We start from the raw sequence: 22165 nt of genomic DNA, 5'->3' as shown, positions 1-22165 counted from the left end.
TAAATGGAGTCCTCTGACTGATGCTATTCTTTTGTCATCAGCACAGAAAAGGTTAATAAGCGCTCGCTAGTCAAGTTATGTTGGCCTTTTTCACCAGTAATTGCATTGTTCCATGTCTTTATCAAGAAATCCCTTGCTAGTGAGTTTTGGGAGGGACAAGTGTCAAGGAACAGAAGCCACAATGAAGTACCTGTGATTGAGCAAGGATTACATTGCTCAGTTCATTCTGTAAAAACTTGTCAGTTTGCTGCCCAAATAAATGCCTAGAGTGCGTAAAACATGGCGCAGAGTGACCCTTAGAAAAAAATCAATTGTAATTCATATTTCATATGTCTGTAATTGCTTGTGAAAGCATGGCCGCAGTTTGTTTATAGGGCAGCTCTCCCTTATGGTTGTTCGTTTCTTAGGGTTTTTTCTTCTTCTCAGTGGTCATGTCCTTCATGTATTCTGCTTTACACCGATCTGTAGCAAGAGACAAGCTTTTCTATTTCCGTGTTACTATTCTTATTACTGCTGAACTGTGCTGTTTGAGCTAGTGCACTGAGCTAGAGATATAAGCATACCATGTACTAAAAGTACAGCAATTTTGCTTTGAAGACTCCTGGAGGGTTTTTTTGCCCTTTTTTGTTTGTTTGTTTGTTTTTTCTTTTAGACAAGGTTCTGTCATCTGTGAAGTTATCAGTTTGCGAGTGTTTTAACTGAATCCATTTTTGTAGTGTTGGTTTTTAAACAATTTCCCAGGCAGGCATAGAATCCTTACAGACTGCTAATTTAAAGGCCAAATTTTGAAAATGCCCTCCTCTTTTTTCTTTTCTATTTTTAAAAGATGTTGCTGTAGGATTCCTATCCCCACTGTGGACTGAGATGTCATAGGGATAGAGAAAATGCCGCTCACTTTATGGATTACTGTTAGGTCAACAAAACTTTGGCAGCATTGATTAACTTGACAGTGAGTACAGCAGTACATTTATCACTTATGGCTGTGCTGTAGAAAATCTAATAAGAGGCAAACAATTCCCTTTAGAGCAGTAACAGGTTCACTGTGGCTAACAGTGCATGCACTGGAAATTTCTGCCTTTAAATTATACCCTTGCTGCTAGTTGGGTCATTGACTCAAAGCTACTGCACTTCTACAACCACGTTCTATATTATTAATTTGATCAAAATCATTTGCTTTATATAAATGTGGTTAAACTATAGTTTGTACCTGTGGGGTTTTTTTAAGTTTATATTTTTTAAAAAGAGACACAGAAATTGATTCGGTCCAAGTCTTATGAAGTGGAAATTCCTTGTAATTCTTAATGTTTGAGTTCTTGCAGGATTGTAACAAAGAAAATTCTTAATTCTTGCCCACAGAACATTTAATTCACAAAACTGGCACAGATTTCAAGACATATAGGTTTTCATTTAATTAGTTGCATCAGTTGATCTGTTGTAAGTATGTATATAAAGATACATTTATATGTGTGCAAATATAGGTTTTTATTGAATTACCAGAGACTCATTCTAAATAATGAAACATTCTATACAAGTTTGTTTACGATTAGCTGGATGGACACATCTCACTTCTGTGGAGGTTAGAACTGAACAAGCAAGGGACTTATTTTTCCTTGTCTCTTTGAATGTATGATATGTTCTGCTTTTTGTAATGAAAGCAGTGTTTGAGTCTAATAGTACAAGTTTATTTCTGATTATGGCTATCTCTTCTGTGTAACATTGTTCAGTTGTCTTTTATTAAATCTTCTTCAAAAACTTTGTGGAGGCAGGATTGAGACAGAGTCTTTACTAATATAAACGAAAATACTCTAGGTCCTCCATTATTAAAAAACAGCACTGAGATTTTTAGACTTGTTTTCCTTGGTAATCCTCTGAAATAATTAGAGTACATAATTTTTTTTATGCACAAATGTAACTAAGGTTTATTACTGTCCAAAGAACAAACATTAATACATCTACTCTTTACTCAACTGCTGTATACTGAGCAGAAAAGTGTAATGGAGAAAATCTAGTGTCATTTCTGACCTGAACCTTCAGTATATGGTTAATTTTTTCTTCCTCCTTCTTTGGTAGTACATTTTTTTGAAATAGCCATCTGCCCATCTAATGTTAAAGTTCATTTTTGTGCAGCATTAGGATATATAGTCCACTTGAATAGAGAGCTTTTGTGAGCAACAAAACTTCTGTCATTTTGAGCGCTCTATTATTTTAGGAAGCAGCTTAAATTGGAGGGTTTTGTTCTGCAATATGTGTAAAATGATGTAGTTTTCTTTGTTGGGGGAAAAGTATTCTACTTGGATCAATTGTCAGGAGGTTTAATGTAATAAGGCAGTTTGTGGTCTGACTAAAAGAAACATAGTGCAAAAGAAATTCCCATAACAGTTTGTTTTTAACAGAATAACTGACTTCACCTGAAACATGAATACATTGAAAACCAAGACTTAATAAGGCAGAGCAGATTTAGAATGAAACAATGGGTTGTTGTCCAAAGCATGTCTTTTAATGGCTATGAACTAACCAAATATTCGTGTTAATGTTACTGTAGCTCTGTCAACAGTATTACAGCAAGTTCTTTGTTTTAGTAAAAGTACCAGACAGGCTGACACATGTGCCCTTTGGGTGTTAGAAAATTTTACCATGAAAACATTGTATCCAAAGTCTTGGCTAAAAGTTGGGTTTCTAACTTTCACAAAGTATTGTATTTAGAGACAGCAACACACATTTCCTCAGATTTCACGGACTGATACAATAGGAGTACCCCTACTGCTTGCCTTACTGAACAGAGACCTGATATTGATTAACTATCACACTGGCATCAGAACTACTCTTAGGATTCAATTTTTTTGTTGTTTTGCATATTTTATTGATCAGAAGTGGTAAATGAGCATCAAGCGTGCAAGAAGACGATGAATTGTTTACTTGCATAAAATAACCTTTCAATAAGAGAAGATGCATTGCTCACACTTTTGGTGCTGTTCTGCTGCCCGAAGCAGATGGCATTCAGCTGCTATTGATTTGCTCCTATAGTTACAGAGCAGCATGTAACTAGGCATGCTCATTTCACTAAAGGAGTGGCGGCGGGGGGGATGTTTTCAAAAAGGAGTTGGGAGAAAAAGAGGAAGGACTCTTTCTTTTCCTCATCCAAAAATGGAAAAACCTTACAATATAACTTCCTTGCTGTATATTAATGAAAAGTTAGATCTATATGGCTAAGAAGAAAGAGAGGTTCTAGCATTTCTAAAAACAGTAGAACCTGACTAATGTAAGATGCATTACAGAGATCCCTTACAGATTGAATTCATAAGTAAGCAAATACCTAAGATTATTTTAAAAATCAAGCCTGCTGCATCAGAACACCTACTTTGTTCATTCATTTTGATCAGTGTAGTTTAGATTTTTGTTCATAGCACTATACAGTATATTGCCAAATGCTTCACAATATATTTTGCAAAACTATTGACTTCTTAGTAGTGTGAAACCTCTCTGCAACACACTGGACTTGATTATGCACACTGCGGACCTCAGTGGCATGGCTTCCACAGGAGCTGCTCAGTACCTCACAGAACCAAGCCATTGGGATCAAATCTCTTCTGAAATGTGAGGTGAGACTGCAAGACTTTTTTGTGAGAGTTATTTGGTTTGCAGGTTAGTGAAGTGAATAAAATTATACTTTGAAGACCTTTTTTTAGTCAGGTAGTTTTTCTTATCAAATATTAGTGAGAGAATGTGTCGATTTAAGTTTGACAGCACTGAATGCAGCATAGGTAACCAAAAGACAAACTAAAATTAAGGGTGCTAATAAATGTTCCATCACATGAACATAGGAGTTTCTATCCTGGAGCAAAACATTTTCATCCACATATGTCCAGTCCCTTGCATCTGGCAGTGTACTATACTTGATGATTTAGAGGAAGGAGGAGCAAAAACTGGCCTGGCTTTGGCCAGTATATTAACCTGGAAAGAACATATCATTCCAAGCTCTACAAGTGAATTACCTTTTATCTAGAAGCATGAGTGTTAAGATCCCTCTGCTTCTTGACCTAATTGGTGAAGATACTTATTACTTTAGGTAATGTGTCATAGTTATAGGGTAACTGCACCTGTATTCCACCTCCACCCACCATGGTCCACTTCAGGAGTGCCCAGATAGGGCTCAGGGCTCCAGCCATCACCATTCTCTTGGCAGGAACTCTTGTAGCACTTCCTTCTGACCAGAGCTGTTAAGGCTTTACAACCAGAATATACTGTGTTATGACCAGCAAGCTAAAGGCTTTCCACCAGCCGTCCATTGTGTTATCCCCCAGCAAGCCACTGAGCCTAAAGGCCAGCCGCTGTCAGTTGCTCTCTCTCCAAGGGCTATTAACAGTGTATTGTCTGCAGTTACAAGTTACCATATAGCTCTTTCTAAGCAAGCATGTTTATTCTTGAGGCAAAAGCTTTACAGAGAAAACATACCAACCCCGCCCCCAACAACAATAAACAGATTTAAACACACAGTAAACATACCATCAGTCTTCTGGGGCCCTAGCAGGCCAAAGTCTTTCCAACACATCCACAAGAGTTAGTGTCCCCTCAGACAGAAGGTCCTGTCTATCTGCTATATCAGAAAGAAGGCCCTGTGTCAGTTCAGATTCATTGTTTCATACCAAAAATCCTTTTTGTCTGTTTGTCTCTGGAAAACCTGGCTTGAACCAGTATATGCAAACAACTCCAGATGGTGGTACATCTCTAGAGTCATTTAGTCTCAGTGATCACTTCCCATTGTTTTTAGTTCTCGCGAGAGCTGTGGTGACCCTCCCCCATGGAGTAGAACACAGTCATACATAAACCATTCATAGATTTAATACAATATGCTCTTCAGAGATATTGTATGTGATTACAGTACCTCTCACAACATGAATGTCTGTCTAATTTTTTTAATCTTGCTAAACTTTTGGTTCATTTCTTAGTTCTTGCTTCAGTGACTTCCTCAGTTTGACTGTACTGTTATGTGTTTGGTCTTCATTTTAAATTGGTTGCTATTTTGTTTTGAGTATCTCCTGGCTCTTGTATTATTGGTCCTGGAGAATAAAAGCACTTGAACAGTTACCACTAAATTGTTAGTTATTTGCTTCTATCTTATGTCCCCTTATATTCTTCTCCTTTTCAATTTAAACAGTCATCAGTGTTTAAAAGCATGCCTTCTATACTGTCCCCACAACCACGTATTGACAAATAACTTTTCATAGCATAGTTTTATTTTGGTCTTTATCAAAGAGTTTTAATCTATTACTTGTACACTGTATAAACTTCCAAGTTAACTTTTTAAAATAATAAGGGACACTTCATATGCTTGGACACATCTTTACATTTATTTCTGCTCTCTGTCTGTATAGTGCTACCTTGTTTCAGAAGATCCATCCCAGACTAGTTAGATGTTACGAACCTTTCGTGTCAGCAGTTTGTTTCACAACACTTATGGGAGAGTAAAGGATTACAGCCATCATAGTAAATAGAGAAATATTATTAAAATGTAGTGATTAGCAATTTTTTAAAATTATTTATTTTGCAGAGATTAAACCTTTGTAGTCATTCAGAAAGCAGATGCTTTTGAGTCAGAGTTAGTACTGTCAGTGTAGCATTGCTGCATTGTTGTCACTTTAATTAGATGTCACTTTCTAATGGGATAAGGAAAATGTTTGAAACATAAGAACTGATATAAACGAGCTAATTTAATGTGATCCAGTATAGCTGGACAAATCTAAATGTTATTAAAAGGTATTTTATGGTTACAGTTCTTTTCTACTCTAAAACTGTTTTCACCATGAAAACATTTTCACTTTGTTCCTGTTATATCTGAGTCATAAAAATTTGTATGAAGAGAAAATAACTTCTGTTTTCCCCAAACTTCGTAGCTCCCACAGCCCTCCAGAGTTTAAAAGCACTCCATAGATTTCCCTACTGGCTCTTTGCTCCTGTGAAAACAGTTTACATAATGAGCTCCGGAATTCAGATTGCACAAAATACTGTACAGTAGTATTTTCTGTTAAACTGTGATAAATTCCAAATTAGAAAAAAATAGAATTATTTACTACTTTTACTTAGCGCAGACAGACAAATTTCTAAAGTAGCCTTTTCTGAATGCAACATGAGTGTTAGTTTGCTTTTTGAAAGATGCTGAAAACTTGAAGTAAGCTCCAGAATTTTTAAAACTGGGTATACTTATTTTCTTTCAGTGGATTCCCTAACACATTACAAATTATAATGAAAAGCACAGACTCTGGATTAAACCAGATACTTTGTGCTGTGTGTGCTACCATTTTCCCGATAAGATACAAATATTCATACACACCTACATGTTTTTTGTTAATTGAATGATCCCTACTTTATCTCCGCACAAATGACATAACTAGTGAAGTTGTGGAGATTCAGGCTTGAAGTATCTCTTTGGAAAGAGTGTGTTAACCCCAAGTGCAGTGAATTCCCTACTCTTTCTATCTTGTTCTGACTCGGTGTGGACACCTGCGGATTAATGTAATTAGTTTCAAAGGGAATGTCACATCATGTCTCAGAAGTTTATTCTGACCCAAAACCTCTAGTAAGGAAATATCAGGGAGACAAAACAAGAAAAGTTCCTGTGGAGTTGAATTGCATCCTTTGCTGCAGTGCTTTGTGGTTAGCAAAGAGAACGATGTAAATGAGTGAATTAAATATTTCTGGGTCTTGTCATGTTTGTGTGCATATGCATGAAGTTGTCAGTATTGTGGGGAGTAATCTCATTTTCTTAGAAGTTGTTGTTTATAATTTTTAACCTCCCACCTGACCCTCATCAAGGCCCACAACCATAAAATGGATATTGTGGAGTTAAGGCTGTGGAACATCTTTCTGATGAAGTAGAAACCCATCAGAGAGAACTGCTGTTTCAGGGCCATTTTTAAACTATAGTCCAGTTGAATTCACACATTTTTACACATTATTTTACTAACAATATCCAACATGCTACAATATTTATATTTCATCTAAATACAGCTGCATTGGCAGAGGAGCCTCTAGGATTGGGGGAGAGCTCCCTATTTCTGAATGCAGGAATGTGGTTCTCCTGGATTTGGCTTCTCTCCATGCAAATAGTGACAGGGAGGTCTGACTCCTTCTGTGAACCTATTTTTCCAAACTTGGTTGTGCATGTACTCTTCTTTAAGGACTATTTACGTGACAAAAATGTTTGGGGAAATGGGAAAAGTGTGTTCTAGTGACTTTCACAAAACTCAAATATAAGTGAGAGGATGTTGCTCAACCCTTCTGAAAAATAATCTCCAGCCAGAGAGGAGCATGGAAAATGTCAACCAAAGAGTATGTGCTGCAGTGTTGACGGTTCAGAGGTTAACCCTGCTGAATATGTGTGATGGAGGGGTTATTAAAAAAAGCTAGGTAATGCACCAAAAAATGCATTAGAGAACATTATTTATTCAAACTTTTGAAAGTTAGGATGACCAGAATTAAGGTTTCTTGTACAACCTTAATTTGGCCCCTTTCTTCATATGCATTATAACACAGTCTTTAGTTACATGATCACCTGCTGTTTTTTTCCACAGGGCCCTGGCCTCATTCAATGAACACACAAGGAGTCAGAATTCAGTTGCACAGACAACTGTAAATCTGGTATTGTCCAGCCACGCTGGAGGAAAGACAGGAGGCAATGGACGTGGTTAAATCAGGCCACAACTTTATTCAATTAAAATATCCAGCAATACATTTTGCAGTGCAGGTAATTCTTTCCACACAATTCCCAAACTGGTCCCAGCCATCCCAGTCCTGGAATCCCACACCTTCCATATGAGGGTTAAATGGGATATAAAAGGAGGGGGTTCAGCTCCTTGCTGTACCAGATGTAGGAGCCCCAAACCCAACTTCCCCAGCTTCCTTAAGGAAAGCTTTCCTCTAAATCCTATATTACCCAATAACCATGTCACTTCATTTTTCTTTGAGTATAGGCTTCCATGGCCATGTTGGGATCCCTAGGCAATCTATTGTTGGCAGTTCTCTAGGACCCTGACCCAGTCCCATTGGGATGATAGGAAGACCTCCCCAGCAGCAGGAGAAAACATTTGAGGAGCAGGAGTCCAGGGTGGACAAAGAAGCAACACTTCAGACCATCATCTTGTTCTCTTCTCCAGATGAGGCCCTGATGCCTCTTCACCCCCCATCTATAGCCAATGATTTTCGCAAGTTCCAAGACCTTGTGAAGTGGGTGGCAGACTCTCTGCAGATATGCCTTGAGGAGATCAGAAAAACCCCAGTACAAGCAACTGGACATTCTGAACGCTGCGACTCCATCTGGAGTTGCCCTCCTCATTAACAAGGCTCTACTGGAACCCACTAGAACCATCTGGCAAACCCCAGCTACGGTGACACCCACTTATAGGAGGGCTGACAGAAAAATATTAAGTCCCCTCCAAGGACTCTGAATCCTCTTCTCCCACCCATGTCCCAATTCTCAAGCTGTTGATATGGTGAACGAGTGAGACAAAACCTGCCATTATAAATCTACCCCATACAACAGAGATCAAAAGTGTCTGGATCTCTTGGGAAGAAAAGCCTACTCATTGGGTACGCTGCAATTTCATATTGCATATTGCCAAGCATTGATGGCTAAGTACAACTTTACCAACCAAATGAAATTTGGGTCATTTATTGCGCACCTTCCCCCAGATCAGAGAGAACAATTCCAAGCCACTCTTGCTGAAAGTTCCTGGCACAGTCATCTTTACAGGAGGCACACAAGTGTCATAAACAGATAGCTAAGGGTTAATGTTCTTTTACCTGTAAAGGGTTAACAAGGGAACCAAACACCTGAGCAGAGGAACAATCAGAAAACAAGATTTTTCAAATGTCAAGGAAGGGAAGTTGTTGGGTGGGTGTTCTTTGTCTTGGTTCGGTGACCCTCTTGGCTCTCAGAGTGATCTCTCTATCTCCAAGTTTTCTAATCTTCTGTTTCCAAGTTGTAAGTACAAGGATAGTAAGACAATAGGTTTATATTGTTTTTTTGTAGTTACATGTGTGTAGTTGCTGGAATGTTTTAAATTGCATTCTTTTTGGATAAGGCTGTTTATTCATTTTTTCTTTTAAGCAATTGACCCTGAATATTGTCATCTTGATACAGAGACCATTTTTATGTCTTTTTCTTTCTTTTTATATAAACCTTTCTTTTTAAGACCTGTTTGAGTTTTTTCACTGGTTAAGGCTAAGAAACGAAGGGAGGGGGAAAATCTCATTGTGTTAGATTTACTAAGCCTGACTTTGCATACTCTCTGGGTGAGGGGAGGGAGAGATTTGATCTCTCGGTAATTGTGTTTCAAGGACTTGAAGCAGGGAATATCCTAGAGTACCCAGGGCGGGGAAATCTGGGAGGAGGTAAAGAGGGGGAAGGGAAGTGGGTTATTTCCCTTGGTAGTGAAACTCAGGGCATCTGAGTCTGGGGGTCCCCCAGGGAAGGTTTTGGGGAGACCAGAATGAGCCAGACACTGGAATTTTCTGGCTGGTGGCAGCGATATCAGATCCAAGCTGGTAATTAAGTTGGAGGTTTCATGCTAGCTTCTCATGTTCTGAACTCTAAGGTTCAGATCTGAGTAGGAAAGTTAAGACAACAAGGCTGCAGACATTGCAGCCCATTCCATCTCTGTAGTGATGGAGATGCATAGGGCTTCCTGGCTACAATTGTCTGCCTTCCCAGGGAAGTTCAAAATATGGTTGAGGATCTCCCATTTGATGGATGGAAGTTGTTTGCAGAGTACACTGATGATCATCACCTACCCTTAAAGATTCCAGGGCCACAGTATGCTCGTTAGGCATCTGTACTCCTGCAAACAAACGGAAGTTCAGCAGATCGCAAACAGCTTGAAGATCTCACCCTATACAGTTCTCTGGATTCCAGACACCGATGGAACCCCTTCCCTAGCAACCGGCACAGGTACCAGAGAAACAGACTCTAATCCAACTGATGTGGCTCCATAACAGGCAATATCATCAAAGGGACAGTTGAGATTTTGAATTCCCACCTCTCATTAGCCTGTCAGCTTACCTAGACTTTAGTAAGGCATTTGAAAAGGTCTCGCATGATATTCTTATAGATAAACTAGGAAAGTACAATTTAGATGGGGCTACTATAAGGTGGGTGCATAACTGGCTGGATAACCGTACTCAGAGAGTAGTTGTTAATGGCTCCCAATCCTCCTGGAAAGGTATAACAAGTGGGGTTCGCAGGGGTCTGTTTTGGGACCTGTTCTATTCAATATCTTCATCAACGATTTAGATGTTGGCATAGAAAGTACGCTTATTAAGTTTGCGGATGATACCAAACTGGGAGGGATTGCAACTGCTTTGGAGGACAGGGTCAAAATTCGAAATGATCTGGACAAATTGGAGAAATGGTCTGAGGTAAACAGGATGAAGTTCAATAAAGATAAATGCAAAGTGCTCCACTTAGGAAGGAACAATCAGTTTCACACATACAGAATGGGAGGAGACTGTCTAGGAAGGAGTATGGCAGAAAGCGATCTAGGGGTCATAGTAGACCACAAGCTTAATATGAGTCAACAGTGTGATACTGTTGCAAAAAAAGCAAACGTGATTCTGGGATGCATTAACAGGTGTGTTGTAAACAAGACACGAGAAGTCATTCTTCCGCTTTACTCTACGCTGGTCAGGCCTCAGCTGGAGTATTGTGTCCAGTTCTGGGCACCGCATTTCAAGAAAGATGTGGAGAAATTGGAGAGGGTCCAGAGAAGAGCAACAAGAATGATTAAAGATCTTGAGAACATGACCTATGAAGGAAGGCTGAAGGAATTGGGTTTGTTTAGTTTGGAAAAGAGAAGACTGAGAGGGGACATGATAGCAGTTTTCAGGTATCTAAAAGGGTGTCATCAGGAGGAGGGAGAAAACTTGTTCACCTTAGCCTCCAATGATAGAACAAGAAGCAATGGGCTTAAACTTCAGCAAGGGAGATTTAGGTTGGACATTAGGAAAAAGTTCCTAACTGTCAGGGTAGTTAAACACTGGAATAGATTGCCTAGGGAAGTTGTGGAATCTCCATCTCTGGAGATATTTAAGAGTAGGTTAGATAAATGTCTATTAGGGATGGTCTAGACAATATTTGGTCCTGCCATGAGGACAGGGGACTGGACTCGATGACCTCTCGAGGTCCCTTCCAGTCCTGGAGTCTATGAGTCCATGAGCTTCACTGTTTTGCCCAGTTTCCCCCATTTGGAAACCAACTCTCCCACTTCCAGCATGCATGGGAGCGTATTGACTCAGACAAATTAGTGCTGAAAGTTATATCTTTGAGCTGCAACTTCCACTTTACCTCCCTTCCTCGTCCTCATTCCCTTTCCCTGTCCCTCTTCATCGACCCCCTCACAAGCCCCTGCTGAGGCAGAAAGTAAACACCCTTCTTCATTTAGGAGCAATAGAACTGATACCTGCTCAATGTAGGGGAAAGGGTTTCTATTCAAACTATTTCCTTGTACCAAAGAAGAATGGAGGATGGAAACCATTTCTAGATCTAAGGTGCCTAAACAGGTTTGTGAGACCCCAGAAATTCAGGATGGTGATCCTGGCAGCTATACTTCTTTCTCTAGATTCAGGGTATTGGTTTTCGGCCCTTGAACTCCAGGATGCATACTTCCATATAGCGATGCACCCATCTCACAAAAGATTCCTCTAAAAGATTTGTGGTAGGCCAAGATTATTTCCGGTGTTAAGTACTCCCCTTCAACTCTCCTCAGCTCCAAGAGTATTCTCAAAGGTTCTGTTGGCAGCGGCTGCCTACCTCCATCGCCAGACTATAGTGGAATTACCATATGTCAGCGATTGGCTACTCAAGAGTCAATTCTCAAGGACAGTGCTTTTTTGGTTTTCGACCTGGGCCTCAAGCTTGAACATAGAAAAATCCACACTAACACCCATTCAGAATATACAGTTCATAGGGGCACTTCATCTGGATTCCCTGGCATCCAGAGCATCTCTTCCCATGGACAGGTCTAGACATTATTGAGCCTCATCAAAACAACTCAAGACAGCCCCCAGACCTCAGTCAGAAACTGCCTTCGACTTCTGGGTCAAATGGCCACTTGCACTTTTGTGACAGAGCATGCGAAGTTACACCTCTGCTGTTTCTGGGGTGGCTCACAACAGTTTACTCATCAAAAAGGCAGTTTAGACAAGCAGGTGTCTGTTCCACAGCGGGTGAACCATTCCCTAGACTTGTGGAAGATTCATTGCAGTGTAGGAGCAGAGGTACCCTTCCTCTAGCCAGCGCTGACAGTGACTGTAACCACAGATTCCTCTCTCTTGGGCTTGGGGGCACAGCTGAGCTCCTTAACAGCATTGCTTCCTGCTGATACCTGCTCTGTCCAGGTAAACTTTCTCCTTCCTTCCTCTCTGCTACAGTTGCACACGGAGCCCTTAAAGGTGCAATTACCCCTTTTCTCATGGCCAGGTGGACAAGGACCTGCATGCAGTTACAGCAATCTCATTTCCTAATTTTTGAATATTTGACTTTGCAACCTGAGTAATGTTATTTTAATGTAGTTTATTTGTATGTAACATGTATGTAGCTCTTTTAATCTTTCTTCATTTCTCTTATCCCTTGTATATCTTCGTTGCTTTCCTTTAAATGCCCTCCAACATCTTTGATATTAAGGTGATCAGAACTGTACACACATTTTGCGTATGGTCTCACCAGTGCCTTAGGGAGAGGAACTGTTCCATAATGGGAAGGTTCTGTGCATTCAGCCAAAACTGCAGTGATTATTTTATTCTTTTGCCTCCATGCAGTATTACAAATTCATGCCTACTCTTTTTTTTCTCACATTTCTTTTTTTAAAAGCCTAGTAAAACATTTGTTTTTTTCCCCATCCTCGCCCATGACTTTTCAAACATAATTACCTACTTCCTTTAACACCCTAGGATGCATATCTTCTGGATGCACTGATGCGTGTGTGTAATATATATATAATATATATATATTCTCATGTATTCTAGTACCTGCTTGTTGTCAGAAGCTGTACTGACAATATCTTAATTACTTCTTAATTGTCTATTCTTTTGTTGTTGGAGGTTGACTTTTAAAAACCATGTTTGCAGCTCAGGCAAAATCAGTGTTGATTTTGTTCATCCCTAATGGCCTGCTTTCTCTGCTACTTTTTCCCAGGATATATTTATAAAAGCCTTTATTAACATTATCCATTTTGAATAGTATTAACTTATTCTGCTCTTTTGCTGCCCTTATCTTTTTTCATTTAGCTACTGAGCATTCTTGCTTGATTCCATCAATTTCTTAATTTCTAAAAGAGTTTGTTTTAACCCTCTAATCTTTGAGCAGTCCCTCATGAAATCATGTTGACCACTTTGTTCCTTTAGCTTTTATTTTTCAGAATAACTGTCTATTGCGCCTTCCCTTTTCTACCTTTTCAGATTACTCTCATGTTCTTCTACACTCATAGATTTTAATATTATCTCCTGTACATGCTGTTTCCTTAAAATAATATTGTATATTTGATTACATGTGGAATGTACGTGGACTACTAGTTGCATACACAGCCATTATGTAATCACTAGCTAAACATAAAGTGGTGCCAAAAACCTGTTGTTAAACCACTACATAATACAGCTATTACTGTCACTTAACTTATTTGTTTGTGTATTTAGTCTAAGTAAAGTAATTCATTTCAGTAAAGTGCTTTGAAACTAGAAAGTCTAGATAAGTGCCGAGTAATATTATTAAATACCTTGTGGTCACTGGTGTGGAGCTTTCAGCTTACCATTACTGTAGATCCAGCAATGGTCTCACCACTATTTGGGTTCTCTTCTTTCTGGTTCAGTTCTCCTCTTCATATCCTAAGAGGTTTTTGTTTTTTTTAATTGATGTCAGGCCATATTTGTGACCCAGCAGGTAGTTTAAGTTCCTCAAGAGTATAGTAATCTGAAAGTCTAATAGTTGATTCAGGAACGTTTCCACTATCCTACAGTCCTGGGGATCTGAGTCAACTGCCCTCTGCAGTTTATTTTTCATTTCAAAGTACAGCATATCACTGCTATGATGATTATCAGCAGATTATCTCTCACTGGGTTTGTAAATGCTTAGGGCAGGGGTGGCCAACCTGTGGCTCCGGAGCCACATGTGGCTCTTCAGAAGTTAAAATGCGGCTGTTTGTATAGGCACCGACTCGGGGGCTGGAGCTACAGGTGCCAACTTTCCAATGTGCCAGGGGGTGCTCACTGATCAACCTCTGGCTCTGCCACAGATCCTGCTCCCACTCCATCCCTTCCTGCCCCTCCCCTGAGCCTGCTATGCCCTCCCCCCTCCCTCAGGGCCTCCTGCGTGCCACAAAACAGCTGATCGGGAGTGCGGGGCGAGAGACACTGATTGGCGAGACTGCTGGTGGGCAGGAGGCACTGGGAGCAGTGGGGAGCTGATGCAGGGCTGTTGATGTATTATTGTCACTCTTTGGCAATGTACATTGGCAAATTCTGGCTCCTTCTCAGGCTCAGGTTGGCCGCCCCTGGCTTAGGGGCTTGTATCCTCCCTCTACTTTTTGTCCCCTACTGTCCCTCCTTCATAGATTGCATGCATCACTCTTAACATTCCATTTATGAGAATTTAGTTAAATTTATGTACACTAAGGTTGTGCTTTCCATTTAGCATCACTTCTACTTCCTCCTGCATATTTTCTATATTTCTTGCATTTTCTATACACATTTAAGTGTTTCAGTGCCTCTTATTATAGCTCTTTTTATCGTTATGCATTCACATTTTGCTGAAGAACATTTTTTGGGGGGAAGGGCCTATGCTTCTAAGTATGTTAATTATGTAGAGTGAAAATAATATTGACCCAGAACAGCATACAATAATACGCTTTATTGAAGGAGAGTGAAATTCTTCACTATGGAACCATGATGGGTAAGAAGCAAGCATTCTGATTAGCAAAAGCATATCTGCTATTGCTTTTTCAGGAAAAGAAAAGATCATTCTTAAAAACCAGATTCTTTCGTGTAGTCTACTTCTTTTTAGTTTAATATGTTCTTTTGCTAACCATTTTATCATTTCATGGGACTGTGTAAGCAGCTGCTGGAAAGCAGGTAAATAGAAGAATATAGACTCTAAAGCAGTCTAAAAGCTTGTAGGTTTCAGTCCCAGTGGAGACTGACACTCCAGCCTACTTACTGTAGCTGGAATGTATTGATTTTTTTCTCCCCCATTTTTAGCTGCACCACTGAATTAGGTATTGTGAAGCATCCTTCCTTGTGAAGAGAGGAAAAACTGTCATGAACTTTTTCACCCTAACAATAGGGCATCTCAGACTAAACCAGAATGAAAGGAAAAAATTTTAAGGACTCTTAGAAACTCTGCATACTTAGCTCTCAATACTTACTCTCCTAACTAAAAGATGTTCCACAGATCTTGAGAAACTATGATAGATGATTGGAAGCAATGAATTTTTAAAACTGTTTTGTTTAAAATAATCAATCAGTGAAAACAATGCATTCCTGTAGCACAATCTTGGAAGGTTAGCAAACTGGTCTTGTCCAAGTTTTCAACAAGATGTTCAGTTACTGTTATAATTGGCTGATGAGTACATTTGGACCTAACTAGAATGCCAGTGTTCGATTTCACAGTGTCCTCTGTGAAGATATGTCACCATTTATGCTGGCTTTAGTGACAATTTTCTAAAAAGGAAACTCGTGGGAAATCATTATGCTGTTTATATGTCTCCCTTGTTGGAGAGCATTATCCTGTGATATTTTAGCACTGTTTTCCACTGCATGATGGCATCTAGCTAAGGTTAAGGCAGAACAAGTCCCTCTGCAGTTTTGTGAGTATGTTTTACTTACTGAAGGAGAAAAGATAACTGACAATTAAGAATTTGGGATGTCACTGAAAGAACATGTGCAACTAATCAATGACATCCTGAGGGAACATGATTTTATGAAGCTGGTAAAGTAGAAAAATCTGGATTTTAGTGTTACATAATAATAATTGCACCCTTTTGATAAAAAGGGCATTTCTAATGATGTAAACACTAGTATTTCCAGTGTTATATTTTTCAGGAGCATGCAATAGCTTATTAAAATATGGCAGGAATTGATAAACAAGCTTTTTAAAATATGTGAAGAAAACATAGTACTCAACACAGATGGAATTGACCAATTTGAAAAATGTATTTCTGGAGTCACTTCCTAAATTATTTGCTTTCAGTAGGCTTATGTATTTTAGTTCTCTTCTCATTTTGAGGAGAGAACATATATGCTGCTTTTGTTCCTTAAATCAGCTTGTTAAAACGGCACAGGGTTTGGAACTGGACTAGCTATGGTCTTGCTAAGTAGAGTTTAAATATGGCACATTGAAAAATCCAGACATTAATTTATAATCCTACTGTGATCTTTTCCTGTTTCATAGATATGTCTTGGAGTTTGTAACAGAAGTCTTACATAGCTCTCTGTGCTCCTATCTAAAATGTATAACTACATACTGGACTGAAAAATGGGTTTATTTGTATGTGTTTTATCACTAATTTTATCACATAGTCAAGAAGCACTTCTTCTGCTTATCTGTTGTCTAAAGATTAAGGAGAATATGGTTTGTAATATAAGCATTCTTTAAATAACTTTCTAAATGAGAGAGTCAAAAATTTCTTATTGCATTGTTTGTTCAGGTAAATGGAACTAGTTATGATTGTAGCCCCTACTTATTTGATTATTTTTTTTAATTGCAAGTCTAAAAGAAATACAGCAAAGATTAAATTGGTATGTATGTTAATTAGTTGTAATCCTTGCCGTCTTTCCCTGTTTTCAGTTTATCTTGCAGCTCTTCCATTATATGGCAAACAAATCAAAGGGCCAAATTCTCTACTAGCCCAGTTCCACTGAAGTCAATGGAGTTGGGCCAGCAGAGAATTTGATCTCAAATTAGGATTATTCCAGAATGTCATGATTTATTCCTTAATGTTTCTGGAAGTACACCTCTACCTCGATGTAACGCTGTCCTCAGGAGCCAAAAAATCTTACCACTTTAGAGGTGAAACAGTTTTAAATCGAACTTGCTTTGATCCACCAGAGTGCACAGCCCTGGCCCCCTGGAGCACTGCTTTACCTCATTACAGCTGAATTCGGGTAGAGGTGTATTTAGAATATAGCTATGACTTTTTGGCATGCATTATCTGGAAAATATACTGTAGTTCAATGAAACCATATCAAAATATTTGTATTTCATTGCTTCATGACAGTCTGACAAAATGCCACATCAAATCAAGGTGGGTTATGTCCGTCTGGCTTGCAGTTCTGCAGTTTCAGGTTTGCTGGTTGCCAAAATAAAGGGCTTGAACAGGTGCTAAACTAATGGGAGTAAAATCCTGAAATGTCTAAGGACATAATGTCTATCGGAGACCTTGCAGTTAAACAAATTTAATTAAATCAGGGGCGCTGTATAACTAGTTGTCCAGGCTTGGGTTGATTTGACTTGGTATAACTGAGTGAGCAGCAGGAAAAACAAATAAGTTTGCTTCAATAACATGTTAGCATCATCAGAACAACTTCTCTTGTTCAGTGACATGCCCTTCCCCTCCCCCAACCATCTCTTCTTTCTTCTAAATTTACCAGCAGCCGACCTCACCAAGTCACTCAAATTGCTCTAATATGGTGTATGAAAAACTCAAGAAGTGAAACTAAGGGATTGTGCATAAATTACAGATGCCCTGAAGCAGCTCTTGCACACATGATTTTTGATGCAAGATTGGTTAATATTAGTAAATTGTTTTTGTTTGAGCAAATAGTGCACATTGTTATGCAATTCACATGTCCTTTGAATATGCATCCCCCTCCATCCCTCCTCCCATGCATAACTTGAATGCAGAGCAAGATGAATTTTGCAGCACCATAGTGCTGATTTCACAGAATATAAATGAAGAAGCATTTAATGCTGCATCCTCATTTAAAGGTGAACTGAAAGGCTTTGTACCAGCCAAGACTTGAGAACTTTGTTTCTCTTGTAAGAAGTGGTGTCATGGTAAAACAGTTCAGGAGCTGCAGTCTCTGATCGAGGATTGTTTTTATTAAACATGTTGTTATGACATCAGATCTTGGTAGAGAAATAAAGAATCCGGAACTCAGGTCCCGAAAGAAGAGTAAAAAAAGAACTGATGTGCAGATATCTTATTTTAAAATTTATTTCTATTTTTAAGTCTATCCATATTTTATAGTAATGTTTGTAAATCTGAACTAGGTTTTTTATTACACAAATAGTTGAATTGCTCTTGCTCCACGTGTACTACTGCACCACATTAACCAAATTGAAGAAGTAGGCTTTTGTATTGTATAAGGTTAGATTACATACAATAGGAATGTTGTCTCATGAGCTTGTATCGTGTAATACTCCCTCCCGTTACCAACACTTGCCTCTTGTTTTCTCACCCTGTCACAATGGTTCTGTTCTAACCAAGGGCCCAGTCCTGCAAGCACAGTATGCAGCTTGTGTGAGTAGTTACTCATGTGAGTAAAGTTACTCATATGCACTGTTTGCTGGATTAGGCCTCTGAGATGGAAAGCCCCTCAGCAGAGTGACTATGCGTTTTATCTGTTAAGTACCATACATCCGTATGGCTTTTGTAGTAACAAGTGGAGATGTTCAGCAGTATGAGTGACAAGTGAATAGAGCCTTAATCCTCCAGAGAAACCATGACATGTATTTGTGAACTATTTTATTTGTCTTAGGTGAGGAGTGGAGACCAGCTACTAACTACCTCCTACTAGTTACTATAAAACTGTAGAAGTCTATTGTATTCTTAAAAAATCAGCCTCTCTATCATGGTGAATGGATATTTAAAAATCCCATTTACCTGTTGTGTCCTTTTCTATTAAATCTATTTCTAATTAATTTACTAATTTACTCATAAAACTACAAATCATCTGTTTGGTGAAAAATATTTGGGAAGGGAAATGGATTCCAGGCCATACATTATTAATATGGAATAGTATGGCAGGTCTAGATAGTAGCTCTTTCACCAGGCCTTTGTCATTGGTGACCACACTATAGATGTGACCAGTGCATTGTAAGCTGATCTGTCAAGCCAAACAAGCAACTCACCTTGTTAACATTCCCTAAATCTTGCATTAATAACACTGAGTAAGCCCATGAACACACAAGAGAGTTCCTTTTTCCTACTGCCATGATGGATGGGATACTTTCAAGCGCTGGAAATGAAATAGCTGAAGTCAATAACCATGTGCTGCTGTTGATTTTGATTTTAAAAGGAGACAACAAAATCAAAATTTTATTCTGAAATGAGTGTACCAAAAATCAAATTTAAGATTCAAACTTATAGTAACCTTTTCTTGGGTAAACGTTTGTCACTGATACTGGCATGGGTATGGGCAGTGTTGCATCACCATAATCTGATATAATCTTAGAATTTAGTAACATGTATTGGAAGATGTTTACTTTAGTAAACTTGTGTGACTAGGAAAGAATTGAAGTAATTGTGGTTTACTTATTAAAAGTTATTGTTAGAGGATAAATAAAAAGAATGAGAAAAGAACTGAATGATATTGTGTATTTTCTGTATTACAGACTATCATTTTAGAAAATGAAGATCTCCCCAAAATATTTCTAGACTTCCTGAATGTTCGGCATGTCCCTTCTCTGCCAAAGGCGGAAAGTTATGGGTAAGAACACATTAAGTAAAACAACTCCAAATATACAGAAAAACAGGACAGAGCTGATTCTCCTCTTGTGCTGTATTAGTTCTCTTACGATTTAACACCATTGATTTAAAATGGACTTGCTGTTAACTTACACCACTATAACTAAAAGGAGCATCAGTTTAATTGTGGGTATATTTGCGTAGCTATAAAAGATGGTAAAATAAAATACATCCTGTATTCCAGGCAGTGATGCAATGCAGGGAGACATTTATTGTATATCCATTGAAAGCAAAGCAGAAACAGACTTAGATGTGAGCAAGATAAAAAAAAATGGGATTGTCTAACAGATCTTTGAAATACCTACCAATTTTTTTTTAAAGAAATCCACAAGATTTCCAGTCTGGGAGGGGTGGGGCAGGGTTTGGAATCTGCTTTTACTTATATGGGTGCAAATGGTAACTGGTGACCCTCAGTGCCTGGCTTCCCCTATCTCCATGGTGGCATAGACTATACCAGTGTCCACAGTTCCCTTCCAGGAAAGGGTTCAGGGTTGGTTTGGATGAAGGAGGCACAAAGATACACGTTATCCTCCCTTCAGTGTACCAGAGATTCCCAGAATAATATAGTCAAATTATATTACATTCTGTTGTGCTTTCCACCTTAGGGTGTAATTCTCTGCTGTGCCTCTAAGAGGTGCAACATAGAACTCATAGCCTTGGGGAAGGAGGGTGGGTAAAGAGGTTTAAAGCCATGTTTGTGCCATCCCTATCCTGAGCCTACCAGCAGGCAGAGCAGACCCCAAAATAATTTAGACAGCCTTTTTTTGGCTCCCCTACAGGTTGCATCACTGCCTGGAATCCCCACAGTATTGTGTGCTGCGGCCCTGCACGACCCTTTCCCTAGCATGCCAGGGCCTGTGAGATGGTCCTAGGAAAGTGGCCTTATAACTGTCTTGCACAGTTCCTGCACCAGGGAACCTTTCCTCAAGCAGATCTGGGGGTTTTGGAACCCCTTTATTCTGCTACAGCCCTTTTACCTGGTGTAAAGTGGCTGGAGCGAGCATAAGGATCTCGCTCCCAAAGCCTAATTGTGGTCAAGGAAGTTGCCAGTAGAGCTGTGCTGTCAGTCAGTGGGGCTAAAGCCACAGCATACCAGAACTATTGTGAAGGCAAGGGATCTTGGACAGGGTATGTGAGTCAGATCTTTGCTTTCTTCCACACTGTAGTAAACCCTGCCACCACCCCAGCATAAGAATGCAAAGGAAACTCTCAAGGCAGCCTCATAGCTTTTTGTACTCCCTTACATGGGTATTTCCAAAAAGACTTAGATCTGGGTCATAATTTTTCATAAAACCTTGTAATTGTAGTTCCAAACTGAGCTTGGGAAATCATTGTTCACATCCAGTACATACAGAATCTCTTTAAGATATGTAGAGTTTACTTTGCTTATCATACACTTGATATTGGTTTGAAAATGCTCATATAACAGCAAACATACTTCACTTATAGCTAGTGTAATGTTATCTGTTATGCTGCTGTCAATAATAACATGAAACATAAATGTGCTAACTTTATTATCCCCCCAAAAACGTAAATATGCCAGCTTTGGTGATTTAGGGACAAGCTGCTTGACACTCTTCTCTTGTAGTTAATGATGTCAACCAGAATCTCTCAGTGGAATTGTACCCCATCACTTTTATATATTTATGCATGTGAATCTATTCTAGTGAAATACATGTTGTCACTTAGAAGCTGTGATCACAAGAAAATTATGAGAGTACTCCCATATTAAGTGCGTTGCATTACACAGCCACTGACCAGATAAAGAGTCTTTCCTTTCGTAGCTGTTAACAGCTTTCTTTGTGTTAATGTTGTTATAAGCAAGCATAATCTAATTTGTCTGCATTTTTGTTTTAGTTCTTTTGATGAAACAGAATCTGAAGAATCAAGGTGAGCAATTCATAATTACTGCTAGCATTTCTAGACAATGAAATGTGGTATAAGTAAATAAAAGCCACGCTTACTTTGCTAATTTTCCTAAGGAAATTGGTTTAACAGTCTACTAATATATAAAACAAAGACACTGAAGTAATTAGATATATATGTATATATAGATAGCTATAGATAGATATACACACATAAAGGGCATCCTACATTTGTTCCAGCAATTGACACAATAGCAATATCTTGGCATTAAATTTTGAGTGAATTTATTAAACACTGCATCTGGTTTCATAAGCTGGACCAGATCTGTTTGTAGTATGAATTGCACATCTCTCTCTCTAATTTATATTTTGGAATTTCTTACAGAAACTTAAAGGGACACCTTCAGCTTAACACTCCCTGTGAACATTTTTACCCCATGCTGGGTGTTGTTTGTAACAGGACTATAATTGAAAAAAAATGAGATTTTTTTCATGCTTTTGACAGAACTTTGCATACCTTGGGTTTCACTATATACAGTCAGTCAGTTAGTTGCTCCTGTTGTTTGCATGGAT

General features: G+C 38.9%; 1 protein-coding gene across 5 annotated transcripts in view; it reads left to right on the top strand.

Annotated features, from left to right (window-relative positions):
- Positions 1-22165, top strand: part of SNX24 (sorting nexin 24) — a 160996-nt gene that overhangs the window by 120309 nt on the left and 18522 nt on the right. For all 5 annotated transcript variants that reach the window (XM_030566497.1, XM_030566498.1, XM_030566499.1 and 2 more), the window contains 2 exons: positions 19595-19689; positions 21585-21617. In XM_030566497.1, the coding sequence (XP_030422357.1) occupies positions 19595-19689; positions 21585-21617 (128 nt within the window). The remainder of the gene's footprint in view (positions 1-19594; positions 19690-21584; positions 21618-22165) is intronic.

The sequence above is a fragment of the Gopherus evgoodei genome, chromosome 6 (assembly GCF_007399415.2).
Source record: "Gopherus evgoodei ecotype Sinaloan lineage chromosome 6, rGopEvg1_v1.p, whole genome shotgun sequence".
NCBI classification, from domain to species: domain Eukaryota; kingdom Metazoa; phylum Chordata; order Testudines; family Testudinidae; genus Gopherus; species Gopherus evgoodei.
This window is presented reverse-complemented; position numbering and strand designations above follow the sequence as displayed.